Source organism: Lepisma saccharinum, chromosome 25 (assembly GCF_977018435.1).
Source record: "Lepisma saccharinum chromosome 25, izLepSacc3.1, whole genome shotgun sequence".
Classification (NCBI taxonomy): Eukaryota; Metazoa; Arthropoda; class Insecta; order Zygentoma; family Lepismatidae; genus Lepisma; species Lepisma saccharinum.
The window spans coordinates 9,259,408-9,282,617 of record NC_139253.1 but is presented as its reverse complement, the minus strand read 5'-3'; the positions used below and the strand labels follow the sequence as shown (position 1 = coordinate 9,282,617).

Genomic DNA, 23,210 nt, shown 5'->3' with positions numbered 1-23,210 from the left:
GGCTGGAATTTCAATGGAATATCGCACCCAGCTGCACATCTTTAAAGGCGGTTCTGTGATGGCTGCGCGGTATCAGGATGAGAGACTACGCTGCAGCAGTTGGTCCTGATTTCCTCCGTATCGACAATAATGCCCATACCCATTAAGCCAACATCGTTGACGAGTACCTGGAAAGTGAGGGCATTCCTCATACGGAGTGGCCGGCGTATTCCCCCAACCTTAATCCCATTGAAAACCTATGGGATACCCTCGGGTGTGCTGTCTCTGCACGTTTACCTCCTCCAGCCAGTCTCAGAGAGTTGGAAACTGCCCTAATAGAGGAATGGCCATTGCTCACATCTGCGATGGTTGATCACCTCATTGAAAGCATGGGAAATCGTTATAAAGTTTGTGTGAAGGTCCGGGGTGGTCACATACCATATTACTGTAAGTTTTGTTTGGATTGTTGCCTTTAAACATCATTATGTCATTATGTAACTTACGAAAAGTAAATATTTTTCATCTTGTACACAATTCTTGTTTTCTTTAATGCAGAAACATATTTGATACCTTCATGTGCAATTTTGTGTTAATCAGCTTTACTCTTCCATTTGTGTTGATTTTACCATCGCGTGCTTAACTTTTGGAAGCGTGTTTATATCACCCAATCCATATTATATAGGGATGGGATCGATTAATCAGTACTCTATCGGTATCGGCCGATATAGGCATATTGGTAAAATTACCGATTATTTTACCGATCCTATATATCGATAAATATCTTAAAATTTAGTGCAAAATTCTGCCATTTTGTTGTAATTTTTATCGATAATCTCGATGCCGTACTTTCTAAAAAAATAATTGTCTAAATATTCAACTTCTTTTGCACTGCAGTCACCTCGAAACACACATTTATTAAGGAGATCAATGAATATATCAGGTTCTTCAAGGACCATTTCTAATTTTATATCGGATCAGTAGAATATCGATTATCGGTAAATTTTATATAGGTATTGGCTAAAATTTCATATCGGCCCATCCCTAATTATATGTGGTTGAATATGCAAGATTGAAAAATCACAGGAAAATGGTGGATTTTTTAAATGGTGTAGCACAAAAGGGACCAGCGATATCCAAGCCAAGTTGCATACACTACAAAATTAGACCTTGCTTTAATGTGTGTCAAAATTAGGTGCTAGTGCACAGTAAAGGTAGACCCTTAAACGCCCAGCGCATTTTCAGTAGGAAGTTTAAAATTGCACAAGGTTTTAAATGAAGATTTATATTTCCGTAACTACGAATGCTAGTTACAAATTATAGCTTGTTTCTTTCAGTACATGCATATTGTTGAAAAAATCCAATTTGCACTAAGCAAATAGAAGAAGACAAAATTTAATAATCTTATTTTTTCTTTACAAAATTTCAATTTCGTCGGGTCCCCACGTAGACAACGCCAGGACGTGAGGGGTCAAAACAGTTCCTGTGTTTTTCCTGAAACGAATTTCATTCTTGTAGCAAGAATTGTGCACTTACTGGTATAATGGTACCTGACTACGTACCATTAGAAAAGAATAATACAATTTGCAAGACTCTCATTTGAGTAAATATCTATTGTTCAGAGAACATCAAACCTAAATTTTAACTTTCTAACTTAGTACAGACAGGTGCAAATTTCTGAAGTTCAAGTATATTATAATAGCAAAGATATGGCGATGTAATTTTGGCTGTGATAGGTCACCAATGTACTTTACTAAATTTTACAATTAGGTCTAATCTAGTACTAATCCTGAGTATGTAAAAGTTGATAATTATTGCCAACTTTCATTGGGGGAAAAATCTAAGACCTATGGGAAAAACCTTTTTCCCCTGAAGTAGAAAAACCTTCACCAAACATTTAACAACAAAATAATTTAAAACAGGTAACCGAGTAACATAATCTGATTTATTGTGCAAACATTGTTTTACAGCAATATCCATGTAGTAAGAATGTATAAAATTATATTTCTCACTTATGAAATGTTCAAAAATTTATATTCTGTGCATATGGTAAAAAGAGTAGGAATTGGATAGACTGGAACTAAAAAAAAAAAGAAAGAACTTGGAAAGTGAAGTCGTTAATTTTGTGAAACTTCTAAAATCAGTCTTTTTCTTGTTCTAAAAAAAAAATTCTATCACATTTAATGTCGTCTTAGAATTATATTTCCACATTTGATATGTATTGACAAAATCTGCATTAGTAAGTCGGGAAATGGATAAATTTTCTGATGTATGATACGTGAAGAGGTTGTGAATTCAGCAACCATTATTTGGTCTAGGACTTTGAGATAAGTATCCTTTAACGTGCTATACACGGTAAAAGTGATCCAGTAATAAATATAACAATTCTTTAATTGTTATAAGACCAAATAAGTGAACCTTGTTAAAACAAATGGTTAATTTAATCTTCTAGATTCTTCAAAGTTTATCCATTGAACGTAATTTCAATAGATAAACTTTGAAGAATCTAGAAGATTAAATTAACCATTTGTTTTAAGAAGGTTCACTTATTTCAAATTATGTTCAACAGAAGAAGGATATACTATTGTAGAGTCGTTTTCATGTTCAGAAGACACAATGGGCTCTTATGGGCAATGCTTTTCTTATGGGAAATACGAGCGCGCTGTTGTCAAATTTCTGGATTTACAAATTTAGCGTATGTAAAATCGGTACCTGCAGTTTTGCAGGAAATTTTGTAGAGAATCCGATGGTGAACACAAAAAACTGGTAACTTGCTTACATAATTTTAGATAAATTAAAAACGCAAATTTTCTGTGAAAACACAATTTTTACATTGTTTTCATTCCTAACGTTGAAACATGCCGTAAAATTGAAGCTTTCATTATGAAAAAAATTGACACTGTTTTTTGTCATAGGTGATGGTGGTACTCAGAATTTATCAATACTTTAAAGCATATTTGCATTAAAAAATATTCAAATAAAGTATGTGGAGATTTTTTATATTCGTGCAGTAGAAAATGTCGTCGCTGGCCATTTCTTGTTCTGTAATTCCAAGTAAAAACTTCCAGCGACAAAGTTGTGGAGAAAATAATGAAATTATTTTTTATAACCACTCAAAGGTTCCCAGAAATATTACTTCCATGCATTTGGAGTTTGTCTGGCCATCTTGAGCTGACTCACCGCAGCATTCCGGCTAATCACCACCAAGTTTTCCAGTTATTTTATTTCCATTCAGTAAAAATATGAACTTCATGCAGTTTGTTATAATAGAATTGAAATTACTTAAATTTAATAATTGACAATTATTTCCAATGCTGCTGTTGTGAGCAACATTAGTGCTGTCGCAAATACACGTTGTTTTCGTTTACATTACTGTCGACATTAATACTGAAATGAAGATCACCTTTCAATTTCCAACGTACACATAAATTCATAGACACCATATTAACCTTTGAAAGGCTTTCCAACACGTGACAAAATATGGGGCTTCAAGATAGAAATATGACATGCCTTGCTTGAGTCATTCACGTCTTATCAGTTCACGTGGGCCATAACTCATTTGTTTATTTGGGTTGCAACTTAATCTAACCCGTGTGCTAGTTTCCCCTTACTTGAGTGAGAGATCTGCTTTGGTCTGTTTAGACTTTTTCCCTCTCCCGAAAAAGTGTTTTCAGTTGTGTGAGCTCTCAGTGATTTTTACTTTTTTAAGTGATTTCTGAAGTGTCATATTCGTGCATTACACTCGCGTGTGTAGTGATCACAATGGATCATAGTAAAAATAATAACTGTAACGTTCACAGTATAATATTAATATTAATAATTACATATAATTATCATTATATATACAAAATAAGTAACACCTTCATTGTGAAGGAAGGTCATCATTTCCCGGCGACATGAGCTAGCGCTGTATTGGCAACACTGTGCGGTTTCTCCATAAGCGCCGTTGTGTCTTCTGAACGTGAAAACGACTCTAGAATGTAACTATTTTGAAGTACATGTATTTCACGGAAGATTTATAAATCTGAAACAAACATTATTATATATATATATATTGAAAACTAGTACATATCACAACATCATGACGTTGCATATTGATGTATAAAAATGAATGTTAATTTCTTACATTGAATATGCTTAATACATTACAGATTCAGTATTTACATGTGTGACATTATTTAAAGAATAATTATTTTGCTATCCTTAAAGGATCTTATATTTTCATTTTGATGTGTTTTTTTTTAAATATAATGATGTAATTAAGATTGACTTGCTACTACACCACAACAAGTAATTTAATTTCATGCAACTGAATCTATTTTGTAAAGACAAGAGCTGCAATTTTGACTTATGCAATTATAAATCTTAGTAATTAATTTGATAACGCAGTCTAGGTTTTTGCTTAGGTAAATTGTATCTGCTGTGATATCGAGGGTAACTCATGAGTGGGTTATACTGCTGATACTTTCGTAGAAAATATTTTCTAATATAAAAGCAGTGCTTTCGAACAGAAAATTCAAAATTCCAAAAATTGTCATCTCGGAAACTATGAATCCTAGAGTTAAAACTTATATCTCGTTTTCTTCCGTACACACTAGACAATATTCCCATGGTCGAATACTTAATTTTCATTTATCAAGTAGAAGAAAAAGATGAAAGTTAAAAAAAACTATATTTTTACGAAATTTAAATTTTATCAGGCCCCCACGTATGCAACGCCGGAACGCGTTGGTTTAAACCGGAACATGCATATATGCCGGATATGTGTTTCATTCTCGTGGCAAGAATTGCAGACTTGCTTCCGATACTTTCGGAGAAAAAATATAATTTTTAATGTAAAAGCATAAAATTTGGGGGGGGGGGGAATGGCACCCCCCTAAATATATTCAGAATCAAATTGAACTTTACTAAATACTAATAGGTTGCTTAAGACTCTTTGTGTAGTACTCAAGACATGTATCTCTTAACATGGCCTGAGTCACAGTATGCTCCAAAAGTCGAGAATAACCAACAAATGTGACATATTTCACATCTCTGCGTTTATGAAAACATGTATTGGAACAGATGAACACTTTTTTGTAACAACCACAAAATTGGGCTCTAACCTTGCAAAAAAATCACTAGAAAGGAAGTAGACGATTATTTACAGTTCTTTAGACATACATTAACAGAGTGAATTGAAAATCATAGGATACCCTTTCATTTCAGAAAAGGAATCGATAATTAAATATTCAAGAACCATAGGTAAAAAGGGGTAACTGAACCTACCTTCCAAGATAGAACTACAATATAGCCGCCATATTGAAATATGCTATCTTGGTATTGATTTTTTTTCAATTCGAAAGGGTTATATATCATGTCACTCACATATGATATATCAAATCGGGCCACTTTTTTTCACCAAAGAATTTCATTTCTGCAATTACATTTGTTTTGCCATATGTGATGTGGTACAAAAGTTATTAGCTCAAAAATTTGAAACAACTACATCCAAGTGACCACATGATGTGTTACTATTTTGTGTGTTCAGTATGTTACCCATTATGCTCGTTGAAGGCACTTTGCCCAGTCGTTATGCACCAAGAGAAATGAATTATTTTGTAGGCCTTTAGGATTCCATGCTGATGGTGGTACTCGCAGCACCCCTATTCACCCCAAATGCACAGCGCTAGCTGGAAATGCTGCAGGTGACAGTCTTCTCTTCAATTCTTAGTGAAGATGGCAGTTTCCCCTGTTATTTCCAAAATAATGAAGTTCCATCATAGTATGGAGCAAATGTTTGTCAATATGTGATATGAATTGCCTGGTCATTGGATTGGTTGGCATTGTCCAGAGGAATGAACATTCAGATCAGCTGCCCTAACCCTCTGCTTTCTAACTGTGAAACATATGAAATCTGAAAATCCGCGACAAAGATCACTTGCAGGAACGCACCCTGGAGACATGTATCATAATATTTCCCGATATTCTTGTGTGGGTGCATAACAAGTGCAGAGTGCATTATGCTCTGTGCTCAGCCACACAAGGAGTAGTGTACTGAACACATCACATAGATGCAAAACACATGGTCCTTTGGGGGAATACTGCTCACAATTTCATCTGGTGGCTGGGAAAAAGAAGGAATTAGCAATCAGTTAAATTCTATTCGACTGACATCGGACATATTCATGCCACTAGATACCGAATGCTCCTAGTGGGATGAAACAAAATAATAACGTTTAAACATACCACATATGGCAAAGTGGATTGCAAAAATGAATTTTGAGGGAGAAAAATCCTTGCCTGATTTGTACATCATAATTACAACCTTCCCTTTTAAAAATAACTACAGTGGAAACCGATTTTACGTTCCTCGGTTTAACCTTTTCCCGTATTATACATTCAATATTTACGGTCCCAATAGAGCAAAATGCTGTAAAATTTTCCTCGATTTTACATTTTCCCGCATTTTAAGTTTTTTCAGTTTGGTCCCCTGAAAAACGTAAAATCGAGGTTCCACTGTAATATGAACCCAAGATGGTTGATTTCAATACGGTGCCTATGTTGGATATCTATCTTGGAAGGTAGGTCCAGTTACCCCTTTTTACCTATGGTACTCGGATATTTAATTATCCATTCCTTTTCTGAAATGAAAGGGCATCCTATAATTTTCAATTCACCCTGTCAATGTACAGTATGTCTAAAGAACTATAAACAATGGTCTACTTCCTTTCTAGTGACTTTTTGCGAGGTTAAAGCCCAATTTTGTGGTTGTTACAAAAAAGTGGTCATCTGTTCCAATACATGTTTTTAAACCATAAACGCAGAGACGTGAAATATGTCACATGTGTTGGTTATTCTCGACTTTTGGAGCATACCCTCACGTCCTGGCGTTGTATACGTGGGGGCCCGACGAAATTGAAATTTTGTAAAGAAAAAATATGATTATTAAATTTTGTCTTCTTCTTCTATTTGGTTAGTGCAAAATGGATTTTTTCAACAATAGGTGTATACTGAAAGAAACAAGCTATAATTTGTAACTATGACATTCGTAGTTACGGAAATATAAATCTTCATTTAAAACCTTGCGCAATTTTAAACTTCCCATTGAAAACGCACTGGGCATTTAAGGGTCTACCCTTACTGTGTACTAGCGCCTTTCAATAACAAGTTGAAATTTTGACACACATTACAGGAAGGTCTAATTTTGTAGTGTATGCAACTTGGCTTGGATATCTCTTGTCCCTTTTGTGCTACACCATTTCAAAAATCCACCATTTTCCTGTGATTTTTCAATTTCTTGTATATTCAACCACATATAATATGGATTGGGTGATATATATATGGAGACGACATAATGTGTGCATACTGAGCTCACATCAGGGTTACTAGAAAAATGAATGCAACCTTCCTGGTTGGATTACACTTGTAACAGCAGGCACACAAAATAAGAATTCTTCGACATGTAATGCTCTTTAAGGCATATTTTGGAGTGTTTTATTTGCTAACGTAAACAAGCTGAGGGTATTTTTATCAACGGGGTGAAACTCATATGCCCGTACTTGTGGCTTTGCGACGTTAGCGACATCTAACCGTTGGCACAAGAATTATTAGTCAGGTTGCTTCTCTACTGGAACACTAGATGGCAGTGAAGGTCAGTTTGCCATTTGTTCTAGGGCCTCTTTTTATCGCACAATGTGCTACCGACTTTGTGTTCTGACGTCAGAGGTAGTGTCACTACGTTGTTAGTTTAGATTCTTCACGTTTGGTTCTCTTAGCATAAATACCCTGCAAATGTATTATTTACACTAAGAAAAACCTAACAAATTAATCATTTAGCGTTACAATGAAAGCTTTCCATCATGATGCCAGAACAGAAGATTGGTAATGCGTTGTGCAATAAGATAGACCCTTTCCTTTGTCTACGTTGCCTTAGTTACAGTGTTTTATAGTGTGATGCAGGCCGGTGACGCTCGAACATCGTGCTTAGAGCGAAACGGAAGTTCTGATTCACGTGCTAAAAATCTTCATATTACTGTCTATTCATGTATTTGTTTTTGTTGTAGTGTTTGTTCTAACATGATTCTATTCGCTTGTCTTTCTCCGTGTCCCAATTATTTGTTTCGTGTTTGTCAACTGTATGAACATCGTGCTTGGAGCGAAAAGGAAATCCTGATTCACGCGCTGAAAAATATTTGGCCTGATTGATCTAATAAAAATTCACATTTTATAGATCCTGTTTCTGGTTTATTAACAGACTGCCATCTATCGTTGAAAAAAGGAAGCAACGTATGGTTGGTTGGGAGAGTAGTTCATTGTACCAACGGATAGATGTCGCTAGTGGACGAAGACCACAGAATTTAACCAAGAGATAACGAATCTCTTTTGGTTATTTGTCTATGATTTTGATGCAATACGCGTGTTCCTTGGTGAGAGGTTTGTTTGGTGTGTAAATATCACTAGGCTGTGATCAATAGATCGAAAGTTATTAAGTCCTGAAGTTAGCTCTGAGGCTCATTTCTCAGATTTGGGTCACATTTTCTGTTGCGCACCACCTTCTTCCACAGGCTATAACTCTAGAACTATTTTTCAGAGGAACCTAATATTTGGGATACAAGCCTTCCAGACATGATTGAACCTTCATGCCACATTTCATCCAAATAAAAAAAAAACATGACCTGGAAACTTTTCTGAAACTGGTCGATTTGACATGGAATGACCCACTATGTATTTATATTTAGGTCCTTGTAAATGATTAATGTAGCCACATTCCATGTGTTGGTAATTCATCTGATTAGAAACAAAAATGTTTAAAACTGAAAAGGTTAATACAAGAGGTTGACCACCTGGGTAAAAAAGTGCATTCGAAAGGGCCACGAAATGAAAAAAAAAAAAAAAACTGAAATATGGTAAAAATATACTAACAATCTGACATAACTTATTTAATTATATATGGGGATACCTCACTATGAATTTGATTGATTTTGCTATTCTGCCACTTTTGGCTAATTATTAAGATGAAGATGAGTGATGATATCAAAAAATACTTGCAAAAACACTCATGCCCAAGCAGTGATTCAAACCTGGGACCTCTGGCATCATAGTATGTTGTGCTAACCACCGTGCTATGGAGGTTGGCCATCTCTATGCTGACAGCACTATGCATAAATCCAAGTCTGAGTCTGATGAATGTGCTCAGTAAATATTTTTGTTAATGCACACACTTGAATTGCCAATCTGAAATAATGCATGCGAACTTTAATATTAGACACTACATACTAAAGACAAAGAACCATCTGACTACAATGAAAGAATAAAGCATACTTGTATTTAACAAAAAAGTTTGGAGGTTCAAACAAAGTGCTCCACGAGGTTTTCCCCAGCATGATGTCCTCCGTAATGAGCAGGCCTTGGTTGAACTCATCTTGCATGATGGTCCTGGTCGATATGGAAACGTTGAAGGTGGAATTCTGTTGAGGGTAAGCAGGAGTTATGATGGGCATCAAGTGGTAACGATCAGCCACATTCACCTGAAAAGTAACAGTCGTTTAAGCAAGGGGATATGCACTCCATACAGACAATCTTATTATCATAATTACAAATGAAGGGCCAGGGGGAAAGACGATGAATGTTCATTCGAGACAATTTGCCAGGAAATTAAAAACAAAGTATTTATTTTCATAAGTACGTTAATATATGCCAAAATAATAATGCGTTTTTCAGTCACTTCTCATCCTTTCCCAACCAAGGCCGTTCTCATTCTTATAGTACAGCTTCTGAACTATCAGATGGCATTGCGATCTCAAAATGGGCGAAAAATCGACATTCATCGTTTTTCCCCCTGGCCCTTCAAATGTGTAAATACCCTTAACACCTTTAACTTTGGTTAAAAAGATTACTTGCCACCTGCATTTCAATCTGATGGTTTTCCTTCTTCAATCAACTTAGGACAAAGTTCGGCATGATGTAATCAACATAATTAATACATGTACTTACAAAATCCTTCTCAATGTTACAGTTATTGTTCATGAATGCATACAATAATACAAGCTAATACTTTTTCTTCAATGTATTTTGCACTAAAGGACAATTTCTAAATGGTAACTATTTTTGAAGACTTATTTCAAAATACTCTATTTGAGTGAACTGGAAATATGACAAGAATGTTTCAGTAGAAAATTTATGGGAGCTTTACTGTACATATTTATCTTGTTGTTCATTGTCTTTTTTTCTTCCTTTCTTCTGGTCAGCCAGTCAGGTGACTGTGATGATTAAATGAAAAGATGTAAGGAAATACCCATGCCAAGGCTTGGAACACAGAACCTTTGATTCAGAGTTCAATCCTCAATGAGCTCATCATAGAATCTAGTTTTATGTACAGTCACAGTTACATGCACGATACTGGCAAGATGTCAAGAACAGAATCTAGCCACAGTACATACTTGACTTCATTAGACTGCTACAAAAGTTCATAATGGTAAATGAATGACATCAGAAGGGGTAATCCACTAAAATTGGTCCTACACCATGTAAATAACAAAATGAATAACCGTATTTACTCATGAATAATCCACACTTTTTTTCCAAAATTTTTGTCCCCAAAAATTGTGGTGCATATTATGCATTGAATAATTCGGACAGCCAACATGAAACTGTATAGGGTCATTCCATGATTTTGTGACAATTGCATTGGTTGTCCATGTTTACGGAACCCTATCATGTTACATATTGTTGTAAAGCTTAAATCCTGCAGTTTCTGAATATGACACTAATGTGAAATGCAGTTGAAATAAGCTCATTACAAAATGAAGGAACGTTCTGATTTTTATGGTACTTTGGATGAAAGAAAAGATAATAAAAATGTACTACGGGCAAAATAATATTATATATATGGAGTGTTTAAATCCCTTAATGTAAGAAATCTTGTGCTGCTAACTGCTAGTTTGGGGGTCCTGAATGTGCCTCTTATAAATGTTACGTTACTCATGGAAAATAGTGTGTGTGTGTGTGTGTGTGTGTATATATATATATATATATATATATATATATATATATATATATATATATATATATATATATTTACAGAAAGCAAAAAAGGAATGAGCAAAACGACATATATAAAAGTTTGAAGGCCATTTCCCATGATTTTTCACTTTGTAGTGTAATGTTCTGAGACACCGAGAAAAGCAGTGCCATTAGGTGAAATTCGAGCATGCATCTCCCATCACATGGGATGTGTATCAGCGATATTTGTTGGGCGAGAAACAATAGAAAATAATTTCCTGAGCATTGCAAATCTATAACGTAATTTTGATCTCGCTTTCTACAACACACTGTAAAGAAAAAAAATAGTGACACTTGCTCGGATATGGTTTACACAAGATTCATTAAACAAAATGATTTTGTACATGAATTCCGGATAACATTACAATGCATATTCGCAATGATCAGTCCAATTAAGAGGGGATGGTTTTGGGTGTTTCTATATTACGTTGATTTAAAGTTGGTTTTAAAGGTTAACTTTAAATATATAATATATCAAAAACAGCAAAAACAAAAGAGAACCACGCTTTACGTGGCCACACGCAGACCCTATTCCACGTGTGGTGTTTCGTATAGTAACAGATATCCCCTGCGATATCTGTTAAGCAACAGACGAACTTTAGCCTAACTTTAATGATCAGTAACTAGGGGAGGGCTTGGTAGGCTTATGTTTCACTAAAATGATAGACGGTCAGACACCTTTGAACGACATATTTATTCATTGAAAAGAACACCGCTTGTGGCATAGCTACCACCAAACATGAGCACTTCACTGTACATAACACAAAAAAGATATACAAAAGATTTTGTACTTACATACCAGCCGTTTTCACACTACATCAATCATACCTGGGGCCGTACACACACTATTTCACTCTTTATCGCAACATCCCGACACATGGACAATTTTGGGGTACACCACACTAAAAATTGGATATTATGTGCTTCCTTGGTGTAACAAAGGCTTTGGGGGAGTGATAAATGAGTTTTCCTGGCTTTTCTTGGTTGGATGGCTAAGAACAACTTGGATATTCTCTGATATCCTATGGATGCTGCTATGGCGTCAGTTCTGCCGACCATGTGGTCTGGATTTCCACATGGGATGAGGGACACAAAACTTGCTATTTTGCTGAATTTTCACTGGGATCCTTAAATGCAGTTGTGGACATAATATCCCACTTGGTCACACACACTTAGGCCTGTGTTTACTGTAACAGGACCTTAGATCCCTGTTCCCTTTATGTATCCTTTGTTGCTGGCACAGGTGGCCATTCACACACTGGATTTTACCAGCAACTTCCAGGTGACCTGCTCTCAGGTGGGTCTGTAATACAAGTGAGCTTGAATAGCAAGCTCAGAACACAATAGGCCATCTGAAAGTCTCCTCTGTGACGTCACAGCCTTCTGACGGCTTCTCATTGGCCAGCTGGAGTCCTTTGAGATCTTTCCTTGTCTGTAGGAGAAGTGCCACTTTCTCCCACCAGATGGCAGAGTTATCAATTGCTTAAAAAGTGTAAACAAAAATGTTTTTTCACCTTTTCTGGCTTAATTATGCCAGATAATTGCAAATGAGTTTACTTTTAATAAATTAGGCATTATTTTACCTATGGGTGAGTGTTATCTCTGATTTTCAATAAAGAATAAAAGATTTAGTAAACATGTGATTTGGAGCACATGGTTTTTGTTCTCCAAAATGGCTACTGTTAGCCTAACAATGGTTGGTTCTTTATAAATAAAGCATTTCTACCCCTCCCATGAGTGACAACTGGTTGGTAAACATGACCCATGATTCTAATTGGGGGTGGGGGGTATAAGTCTCTGGGAAAATAGCTCTCACAAGCTTTCCCTGATGCCAACCTAATGGTCCTTGTACTTAGGTTGGCCTGTGGTTATTTGTGTGTGGGCATGTATGCCCAATGCTGATTGGTCATACAATCTTAACTACATACGCCACAGTTTCAGCTTATTGACATGACTATAATGAATTTATATGCATATATAACTAGCTGTGTGTGTTTCTATAAAAAAGCCATTGTAGAGAGTACGAGGGTCACTATATATATTTTGAGCCTAACAATGAAAAAACAGGAATTTGGCATTGAAAACTGCTTTATTGTTTTTCGAAGTATTCTCCTTTATGGTCAATACACTTTTGCATTCGTTCGAACCATTTGTCAAAGCAGTTTTTCCAATCTTCTTGAGACACCTCCATAATATGGTTTTTGAACGCATCAACGGCGTCTTCTGCCGACTAAAATCGTTGTCCACTCAATTTATTCTTGACATTCGGGAACAAGAAGAAGTCATTGGGTGCCAAATCAGGACTGTACGGTGGATGACCCATCAATTCGATTTTTTGACTGTTCATAAAGTCGGTTCTTAGACGAGATGTGTGACAGCTGGCATTGTCTTGATGAAGAATGATCCGACGGCGTTTGTTTGTTTTCCGTATTTGACCGAAGACCTCTGGCAAACAAATTGTTGTGTACCATTCAGAGTTGACCGTTCTACGTTCCTCTAAAGGCACAGTTGCCACATGACCAGTTTTCCCGAAAAAAACAGGCGACCATTTGTTTCGATGTGCTTCGAGCGTGAACAACTTTTGTTGGATTGGGTTCATCTTGAAACACCCATACAGTCGACTGCTGTTTACGTTCCGGCTCATATGCATATATCCATGATTCGTCACCTGTTACAATCTTATATACGTCTTTTGAAGCACCACGATTGTATTTATTGACCATCTGTTTGCACCAATTGACGCGAGTGTCTTTTTGAGTTTTTGTCAAATTGTGTGGGATCCAACGAGAACATACCTTTCTCACAGCTAAATGATCATGTAATATTTTATATATGTTGGTGGAACTAATGCCTATTGTTGCCTCAATCTCACAGTAGGTCACATGACGATCTTGCAGTATTAGGTTTTGCACAGCATCAATGTTTTCTTGAACAACAACTGATTTTGGACGACCTTCGCGAATCTCGTCGGTGAGCGAATTGCTGCCACGATTAAATTCGTTATACCAGCGTTTCACAGTGGCAAAGGATGGGGCTTCATCGCCAAATGTGGAAATAAGTTGATCGATGCACTCTTGTCTTGATGATCCACGTCGAAAATCGTAAAAAATCATCGCACGAAAATGTTCACGAGTTAATACCATTTTATTGTTGTCGTGCAATCTCCAAGGCAACATAAACAACACAAATCAAGCTATTGATAAAACATTTGAAGTACGTTATGGTCAATAATGCCAGACGATTCCGTGCAAACGTCAAATCGCGCCAAACTTCAATCAGTGTTGCCAAGGCTCAAAATATAAATAGTGACCCTCGTAATACATAAAAGTCAAAGAAACAATAATAGCACAAAACAAAAAAATAGAATATCTTACGGGTAAGACATATTGTGTACGAACATCGAGACTACAACACAAAAACTAGTATTTTGTATGACCACCATGGGCCTTCTGCAGTGCAGCCAATCATCGAGGCATGCTGGTTACAAGGTTATGGCAAAGAGTAACCTCGATTTCATGGAACCAAACCTGGATTATCTGTTCCATGAGTTCCCTCCTATTCGAGAATGTCTTGTTATGCAGTCTTCTGCTCATAATGGCCCACAAATTTTCAATGGGATTCATGTCAGGTGATTTTGGAGACCACCAGTGTCTCAAAATACTCATGTCCTTGAACCACGTATTGATGATTTTTGCTCGGTGACATGACGCATTATTGTCCTGGAAAACAAAGTTTCTGCAGACAAGTACTCTCTACTTGTTGTAAGAACTTTACGTTCCAGAATATGAAGATATTTTCATGCATCAACTGACTCTTCACATATCTCCATCCTTTCGACTCCTTGAGCAGTAAAGCAAGCCCACACCATTACTCCACCCCTGAATTTTTGAGTCTCTCCTTTTCAAGTTCACACCACCGTTTCCCACTGTTCTAAATCTCTTTTCGTCAGAGAAAATGACGTGCTTCCACTAGTCTTCAGTCCAACTTGAATATCGAATCACAAACTCACATCTTGCTGCCCTGTGTGCTTGTGTCAGCTTCGGCTTCTTCTTCCCAATACCCACTTGGCGCAGTCGAGACAATACAGTTGTATGGCTGACTGCAATTCCAAGGTCATTTCTAATTACAGAAGCATGTTGGTGGGAACTCATTTCTCGATTCTGCAGTGCTGTTGTTTTCATTTTTTATGCTGGTTTTACTTGTGAATTACTCTTCCTGCTGTTGAATGGTGGATTTTGAGTATTCCACCAATCTCCCTGAGAGGTTTACCTTCGCTGTGAAGTAAGAATTTTGCATTGCTTACGTGGCGACAAGTCACATTTCTTATCCATTTTACTTGTTTAGAGTCCACACACAGCAACAATATCACACAAAAACAACGCTACACAACAACAATAATGCCACTTGACACTGTACAATGAGAAAGCACAGAACAGTCACTAACTGCTGTTTACCTTGGCCCACACATCACAACTGCAATGCAGAATTCTCACGATGATAACTGACGAGGTGCTTTCAGTGCCATCTGGGGGGAATATTACTGATACACAAACATTTGACTAGCGCCGTTCGTGACCACAGGTGTCATGGATAATGCAACGAAACTATCCTACTCTTCCTTTCCTTTTATTTCTTTTCTAGCAAGCCAAAACTGTGGTTTTTTGTGTAAGTTACTATGAGAATAGAGGTGTTGCTATTTTTTCTTTACAGAGTGTATAACAGAATAAATAAGGTGGTTAAAGAGTGGAGGGAGAGGGGGTTCTGGTGAGGTATTGTTTACACAAGAGGATATTCTACTCTTGGTCCACATAGCAATAGCTTTACCACCTACAAGAATGCCATTTCTTGAAACTGGATTGTGCCACGGAATATATACGATATAATTATTTGTCACATTTCCCCATCAAAAACCAGGGTGCGCATTATACACTCACGTGCATTATACATGCGTAAATACAGTAATCTCAAAATTGTTATTTTTTTATATTGCATTAAGGTTTACATATTTGTGAATGCATAGAATTTGCATATTTCACCAACAAAAATTATTAGCATCTGTAGCCTATACGCTTCACAGACAAATGAAGTCAAATTTTGCTTCATGTTTAAAGTGTCACACACGTTAACACATTTTCATTAATGCTTTTCAAGCATTCACGCGTTGTCATCATATTCAAGGGTCCTTTTCATTTCTTAGCAGATGCCATAAAGTAAAGTACTTCATAATTCTATGAAACCAGTTCATGATGAATATTCTAATCCAATCTCGTGTCTAGAACCTTACATTATGTGTGTGAAATGTCACACATGGAATGCTGGAAAGCCCCACACACAGAAATGATATATCTAGGATTTGAAACCAGACACATTAGTTTTGGAGCATGGTACATCACACAGGCCAGTTCGACTGTCTCGGTATATTCAATAGACTAAACCTAGAGATTTCAATGCAACTGTATAAGTCTTACGAAGATTCTACGACCATGGTGCTCATCACTTCACCTTCAAAAATGGCTGCAGAGATCGTGAATGTGTAAGGTGCTACTTTCCTATGTGCTTTCATGCCTATGTGGAATGAGCATTAGGGACCTGACATTACCTTAAATTTACCTGCACTTATGGTACAGGAATACAGTCAAACCCCGATTTTATGTTTTTCAGGGGCCTGTAAATGGGGTTACATATACTTTTTAGTCAGTCCTCACTTTGCCATATTTTCCTGCCTATGACGTTTTTTTTTAAAGATATACTGGCCAAATGGGGAGGGTTATAACCCCATCATCCCCCCTCCTTGGGCACGCCACTGAGTGTTATTTACATCCATATTAATCGACGATTTATTAGTGGATTTAGAAGTCTTGTGGAGGGCAAACACCCCTTCCACCAATAGTTTCCCCGTAAATAACGTGTTTGCTTTTTTTCTTTTTCCTATCAACATTTTAATATTGCGTGATTTATTTTCAGCACATGAATGTTTCCGAAGAAAACAGCGATTATATCATTCTTAGCATCATGTGCATTTCCTTCCTGCACTGCTCTGTGTGTTCAAGGCATTTATCAGAAGGCAGAACAAGGGGAAAAAATGATCTCGTCCTTTTTTTTTTTTTTAACTTTCGCATTGTGTCTGCTGCTCCGTGTTTCCTAATCATCAAAGCACAACCTTCTGAAACGAGATTCAAAACACTGCCGTTTTCCTTCCCTTCAGGCTGAATGAGCCAGCTCAGGAGCCAGGAGATGAAACATTGGCGCCAGCTGCCAGCTGACCGCAGACACCCCTCCGACCGGTTTGTAATGGCATGAGGGGAAGGGGGAGATGGACAGATGGTGGAGCAGCATGCCATGTTATCAGAAGTGTGCTCATTCCTGCCTGGCCAACTTGCAGAAAGGAAAGAAAGGAGGGAGGAAGGATCACTGCTTGACACTCTCCCATGTTGTCATGTCAATGCTTCAGATATAGGAGCAAGATTTCCGATGCAGGGCATTAAAGAATTAGCAACCGGCTCAAGTCTTTTTTTCTTTTTACTTGCAGTACGCTATGTTCGTTGAATGCGCGTATTCAGGTTTTAGAAGTCAGAGGAAAAGAGACGGGAGATCGCTTTCACCTTTATGTTAATTGGTTAAGATGTCTTGTGTAAGCGGGCTCACTTCCACATGAGCAAGAAAATCTAGGCAATACTTGGCACTTTTCAGTAATTACAACTAGTTGTGGTAGCTTAGATCACCCACATTTTAATGACACTTACATGTGCACTAAATTTGGCTGCTCTCAGAAAATAAAAGAATTCATTCTCTGCCTCACGCAGAACAATACATGTGTCTGAACTTCAACCCCCCCACCCCCTTTCCCCCAAACAATTGATTTGACAAGAACATTTTTCCACCAGTGATTAAAATATCGCTCATCTACCCATAGAAAAAAGAATCAAGTTAGCTTCAGCTTCATTCTGATGATCAAATGACATTACCATTCGTGAAAAAACTTCATATTAAAAATAATTTGCAGTGAAATCTAGAGTAGATCCAATCATATTTCCTTTGGGATCTAAACGACTTCCTATTAAAGAAGTGCAGTTCTTATTCAGTATCGGATAGCGGAGGTTGGAAAACCCTTCTAATTTTTTTCCTTTTCTATTCCAAGGCTGCAGACAAGAAGAAAGTTAAAGTTTTCACAAACAAGCACCCTTCTCACATTTCTTTTTCATTCCCATCAACTAGGAAGGATTCCGTTAATCTGTGTGGACGCGAATGAATATCGAATCCTGTTGTCAATTTTCCACTCGGAGAGGGGACAGCAAACTTTCGTTGTCCAAATTCTAAGACAAGCACAATTTAGCAAGAATCAGTTTGGCAACAGTGCGCTTGTTGTCTACTCCTGATGCAGAAGAATCGGCCCATTGTATCTTTACCGGGAATGCAAGAAGTGCCGTCTTCCCTTCCCTTACTTTCCTTCAATAAAGGTGCGACAAATGCAAGCTGTGCCCTGCCTCCCACACCTTTCACTGAACCATGCCCCTTCGCTCCCTCCTCTCGCATAAAAGCCTAACATCTGGAAGTTCAATGTCGCGTGGTAAATGAACCAGCTTCGAAAGCAAGAAAAATGAGGGATAACTCGCGTGGTCAACAGAACAGGTTTCTGCCAAATTTTAAGACGTCGTCACAGCTTGGAAAACGTATAAAGCGGGAAACAGGAGTTAGAACGTAAGATCGAGGTGAACGTCCTATTATTTAACATGGCCTTTTGCCGGGGTCTGACTGGATGAACGTATTAAGCGGGAACATAATATAGGGGTTTCACCATATTAATATTTCATAAAATGGCTGAATGTTGTACACGTAGTTACAGGCCATCTATAGAAATACCTGAATTTTACACAAAGATATGCCTACATTGGCCTATACCAACAGAGTATGCTCATTAATGTATCATCCCTATGAAATAATTCAACATCTTCATTACATTACACACAGCATGTTTATATCAACACTTACTTCTACACTATCACCTCAACATAACGAAAATGTACATCATGAACTCCAATACAATGAATGGGCCCTGAAAAGAAAGAGAAGTGACAGTACGCTGCCCCACAAAACTGCTTACAACACACGAAGCACCATCTTCCATGCATGACTTGTACGTAGCAAACAGCAGCAAGGTTTGGATTTGACTGACAAAAGGAAATCAATGATGGAACAATCACAAACACATATGGACAACACAAACCCCCACAGAAAATTATGCTGGCTATGGGTCCAGGTGCTAGAGCCTCGAGGTTTACACCCTGGCAGGGTTTTGAGTAAGCAACGATAATTATAATTAGCACAGAAATTGCAAGACTACTTATTGAGAAAAGCAGAAAGGACACCATCAACATATATATACCTACTCTTGGGTCCCAGACTGGAAAACCTAAATTCACATTGTCAGGTTGCTTCAGCAGAACCGGTTGCGGCCACTTCCACTTGGCGAAGACAAGGAAAAACTTATGAACCAACGTCGCTGCTACTGCATTCGGGTACAACTGACACGTTCGAGCAACCAGCATGGCCCAGGATACACCACCTAAGTAGCCCAACGCATTGCTGTAGATGCCGTGCTCTGGAAGACATTGAAACAACCATTTCAACTTACGGAGAGAAAAAAGTGCAAGTACATATCCCAACTAAAATGAAAATTCTCAATCGAAATTTAGAAGCAACTTGACTAATATTGGTACAACTTTAGTTATGTGTGATGCACATCCAGTGTACCATAAGGGACACTATAATCCTCCCAATCAATCTGATGCACCTCAGTGTCCTGTTAAAGACATTTTTTGGAGTTTCTGTGGGGTGATGTTTGATAATGCACACTTCACTTCTCCCTTGACAAAAACTGACAGTAGAGAAAACTGAATATAATTTAGGAACCAGCCCCTTTTTGTTAGGAGCATTTTTTTTTTTTCAAAAATGGTTCTAAGAAAGCCATGAATCCAACTAAGATAAGCTGTGAAATGTAATCTTACAACAATTAATTTATTAATTAATACAACATCGGATTAAAAGTAATTAATTCTTGCACAGGACTGGCCTTCCTAAAGAAGGTATAACTGACAATAGCATAAATAACTATGCAATACATTCTAATATATAGTCAATTTTACCATTTTAATGCACATTTTAAAATTCTGCTCACAGTGCAAAAATTTATAACACCACATTTATTAATCTTAGATACGCGTGATACAGCAAACACACTAACATTAAAAAACACATATTGTACTTGTTATTTAAAAAAAAAAAAACAATGGAAATTTCTGTAAGTGAACTTGAAATATTATCCAGGTGCCCTGTATATTTCTACACCTGTCCTTGATGATCCCTGCACGAGTTGTCCAGGATAGCAACATCACGATGGTGGGGTGGCCATAATACTGATGATGTCAGTGTCTATTCACTCCACAAATTCATGACCTTTCTCTTCGCCCTTAACTCTCCGATTTAACACTACTCTTCAGAATAATTAACTTTTCACCAGCAAACTCTTGCCACTTCTTCATATCAGAATCCCACGTCCGAACAGTAAATGCAACAACTTCTTTTACATTAAATCTTCAAGGCTATCTTTAGAACAAAGATCACTTCTCTACAGGCTACAAACCATTTACAACTCATTAAAAGACACTCCGGGCTTCCATTTATCAAAACAGACTTACAGAACGGCGTGCATAAAGCAGCTGAAGAGTAAATATTATTATTTTTGCCCTAGTTGTTATTATTCTTGTTATATATGTATATGTGTGCGTATGTGTTCATCTTATTATTTTGTTTATTTCCTCGGTGGCTCAGTCGGTAACGCGTCTGACTACCATGCTGAAGGTCCCAGGTTCGATCCCCGGCCGGTTCAAATCCGGGAACTTTTCTAACGATGGAAGCGGCCCCGGCACCCACCCAGCGTCGAATAACATGGGTACCTGGGGGAAACCCTGGGGGGTAAAGGCGGTCAGGGGCGTGATGCTGATCACACCACCCCCACCCACGACCGGATCAAGAAAGTGTGGGGCGTTACCCCCACACCCCCTATACGCCTTCATGGCATGGTGCTATGCACAGGGGAGCACTTTACTTTACTTTTTTACTTTTCCAGTTGATATCCTGATGTAAAATGGATTTTTCTGTATTCAGGACTTTTCAAATAAATAAGCAATTAAATAAATGATCCACAGCCAATCCAACAGCCTGGAAAATTCTCATTCAAAATGTAACACACAGATAAGGTGAAGTGTGCAGGTGTTCCATCGGTCTGCAGTCACACATCATTGTGAGCACTACCGAATAGGGGTATGGTGACTTCTTGCTTACCTGTATCTTGAGATTCAGGAAGAAAGTAAAAACTTGGTGCGCTAATATGAAATCTGGGCAAACACCGATTCAAAATTTTCTGATGCTGATATTCTAATCATTTGGTATAATATTGCAACTGTAAAACGGTTCCTTAACACCCGTAAGCAGATGACTGCAATAAGGATATTCTTTAAAAGAAACTACATATTCAGACATTTACTTTACAAAATTAGAGCTTACAAGTTATGTTTATATTCATAAAAATAATAAAATTGTACAATTTTACACTAATTACAGGTTATTTATAGATATGCTAGCTGATTGCTATTTATAGATATACTAGCTGATTGCCCGTCGTTGCCCGGGTATTTATTTATCCCAATTTTCTATTAGACAGGAAAATAATGAATTCTAACTGTAGTGTAAAATTAACTTGTAGTTAAACGCATTGGGAGTGTCACTATTCATCTTAGCAATCCCGAAAACTATGGAGTCCACACTAATATCAGTCATCTTAAATGTCACCCCCTTCCCACCCCCACCCCAAGGGGTGCTAGAGGTGTCTTGGAGTTGAAGAGCATTGGAAGTGTCACTATTCATCTTAGCAACCCTGAAAACTATGGATTCCACACTAATATCGGCAGTTTTCGATTATTTTTACATGTTACCCCTTCCCTCCTAAGGGTGCCAGGGGTGTCTTACCCCCACTGTATTTCTTTCCAGATTGTAAGTTATGTGTGTACTAGTTTGGTCATCGTGAATGTCACCAATTACCTTAGCAACTCCGCAAACTATGGATTTGATACTAATCTAGGTCATTCTTGACATTTTATTTTTCACCCCCTCTCACCCCCCATGCCGATAGGTGATGAACTTTGAATTGAACGGCATTGGGAGTGTCACTATTCATTTTAGCAACCCCGAAAACTATGCACTCCACTAATATCGGTTGTTTTCGATTATTTTTACGTCACCCCTTCCTACCCCCACCCCTAGGGGTACCAGGGGTGTCTTACCGCCACAGTATTTATTTCCTGATTGCAAGTGATACGTGCACCAAGTTTGGTTGAAATCGCTCCAGGCGCTCAAGAGTTATGTCGAAACAAACATATGTACATACATACGTACATTTTTATATATATAGAAGAAAGATTGGATTGGAACATTATAGATAATTTAATAGATAAAATGATACACTAATATACTTACATCAGCTGATACCAATACAGTACATATTAATCTGTCCTATCCCTACTTGAAAGAATTGGACAGACAACAGGGGAAATACGGATACTGAAATAATTTATCATTCAATTTTTGGCGCACTTCCTCACAATCATTTCCAGCAATATTTCTGGAGAAAGGAGGTGCTAATCAGTAGCGTCGAAAATAGGAGTAAAAAGAGTGGCAAAAAAAGTAACAGACATAAGTGATAGGTTAAACAGGGATCATAAGAAATTTAAAGAGAAAAGGGGCTCGTGTCCGATACTTATCAAAGAGAACTGAAGTAAAGAATTTTGAATTCCTGTGTCTTGAGACAATTTTAAATCGAGGGTGTAGAATGGGACCACAGAGCCGTAATTGAGTGAACTTAGTTTCTAATAAATATAGCTCCAGTTCCTCTGTCCAGTGAATTATGTCGAATACACACTCCATTGACATGGCCTGGATTAATTGATTAAAAATAATTGAAAAGCAGTTATCGGCCGGTAGCTCTCTCGGACCTTTCTTCAACCTCAGATAGAACAGGGACATTTTTGTACTGGACTTACAGTCGACAGCAGTATGCAATATGGTATCACTGGTGTTCAAAACCAGGACCCTATATTTACAAGATGATAACAGTATCACCACTATACTATGGAGGA

At 37.5% G+C, this 23,210-nt stretch overlaps 1 protein-coding gene across 4 annotated transcripts in view; it reads right to left on the bottom strand.

Moving 5' to 3' along the window:
* Nucleotides 1-23,210, bottom strand: part of hrg (poly(A) polymerase hiiragi) — a 63,534-nt gene that overhangs the window by 25,820 nt on the left and 14,504 nt on the right. For all 4 annotated transcript variants that reach the window (XM_083112099.1, XM_083112098.1, XM_083112096.1 and 1 more), the window contains exons 7-8: nucleotides 19,407-19,618; nucleotides 9,280-9,485 (exon numbers count right to left, since the gene is read on the bottom strand). In XM_083112099.1, coding sequence (XP_082968225.1) covers nucleotides 9,280-9,485; nucleotides 19,407-19,618 — 418 coding nt within the window. The remainder of the gene's footprint in view (nucleotides 1-9,279; nucleotides 9,486-19,406; nucleotides 19,619-23,210) is intronic.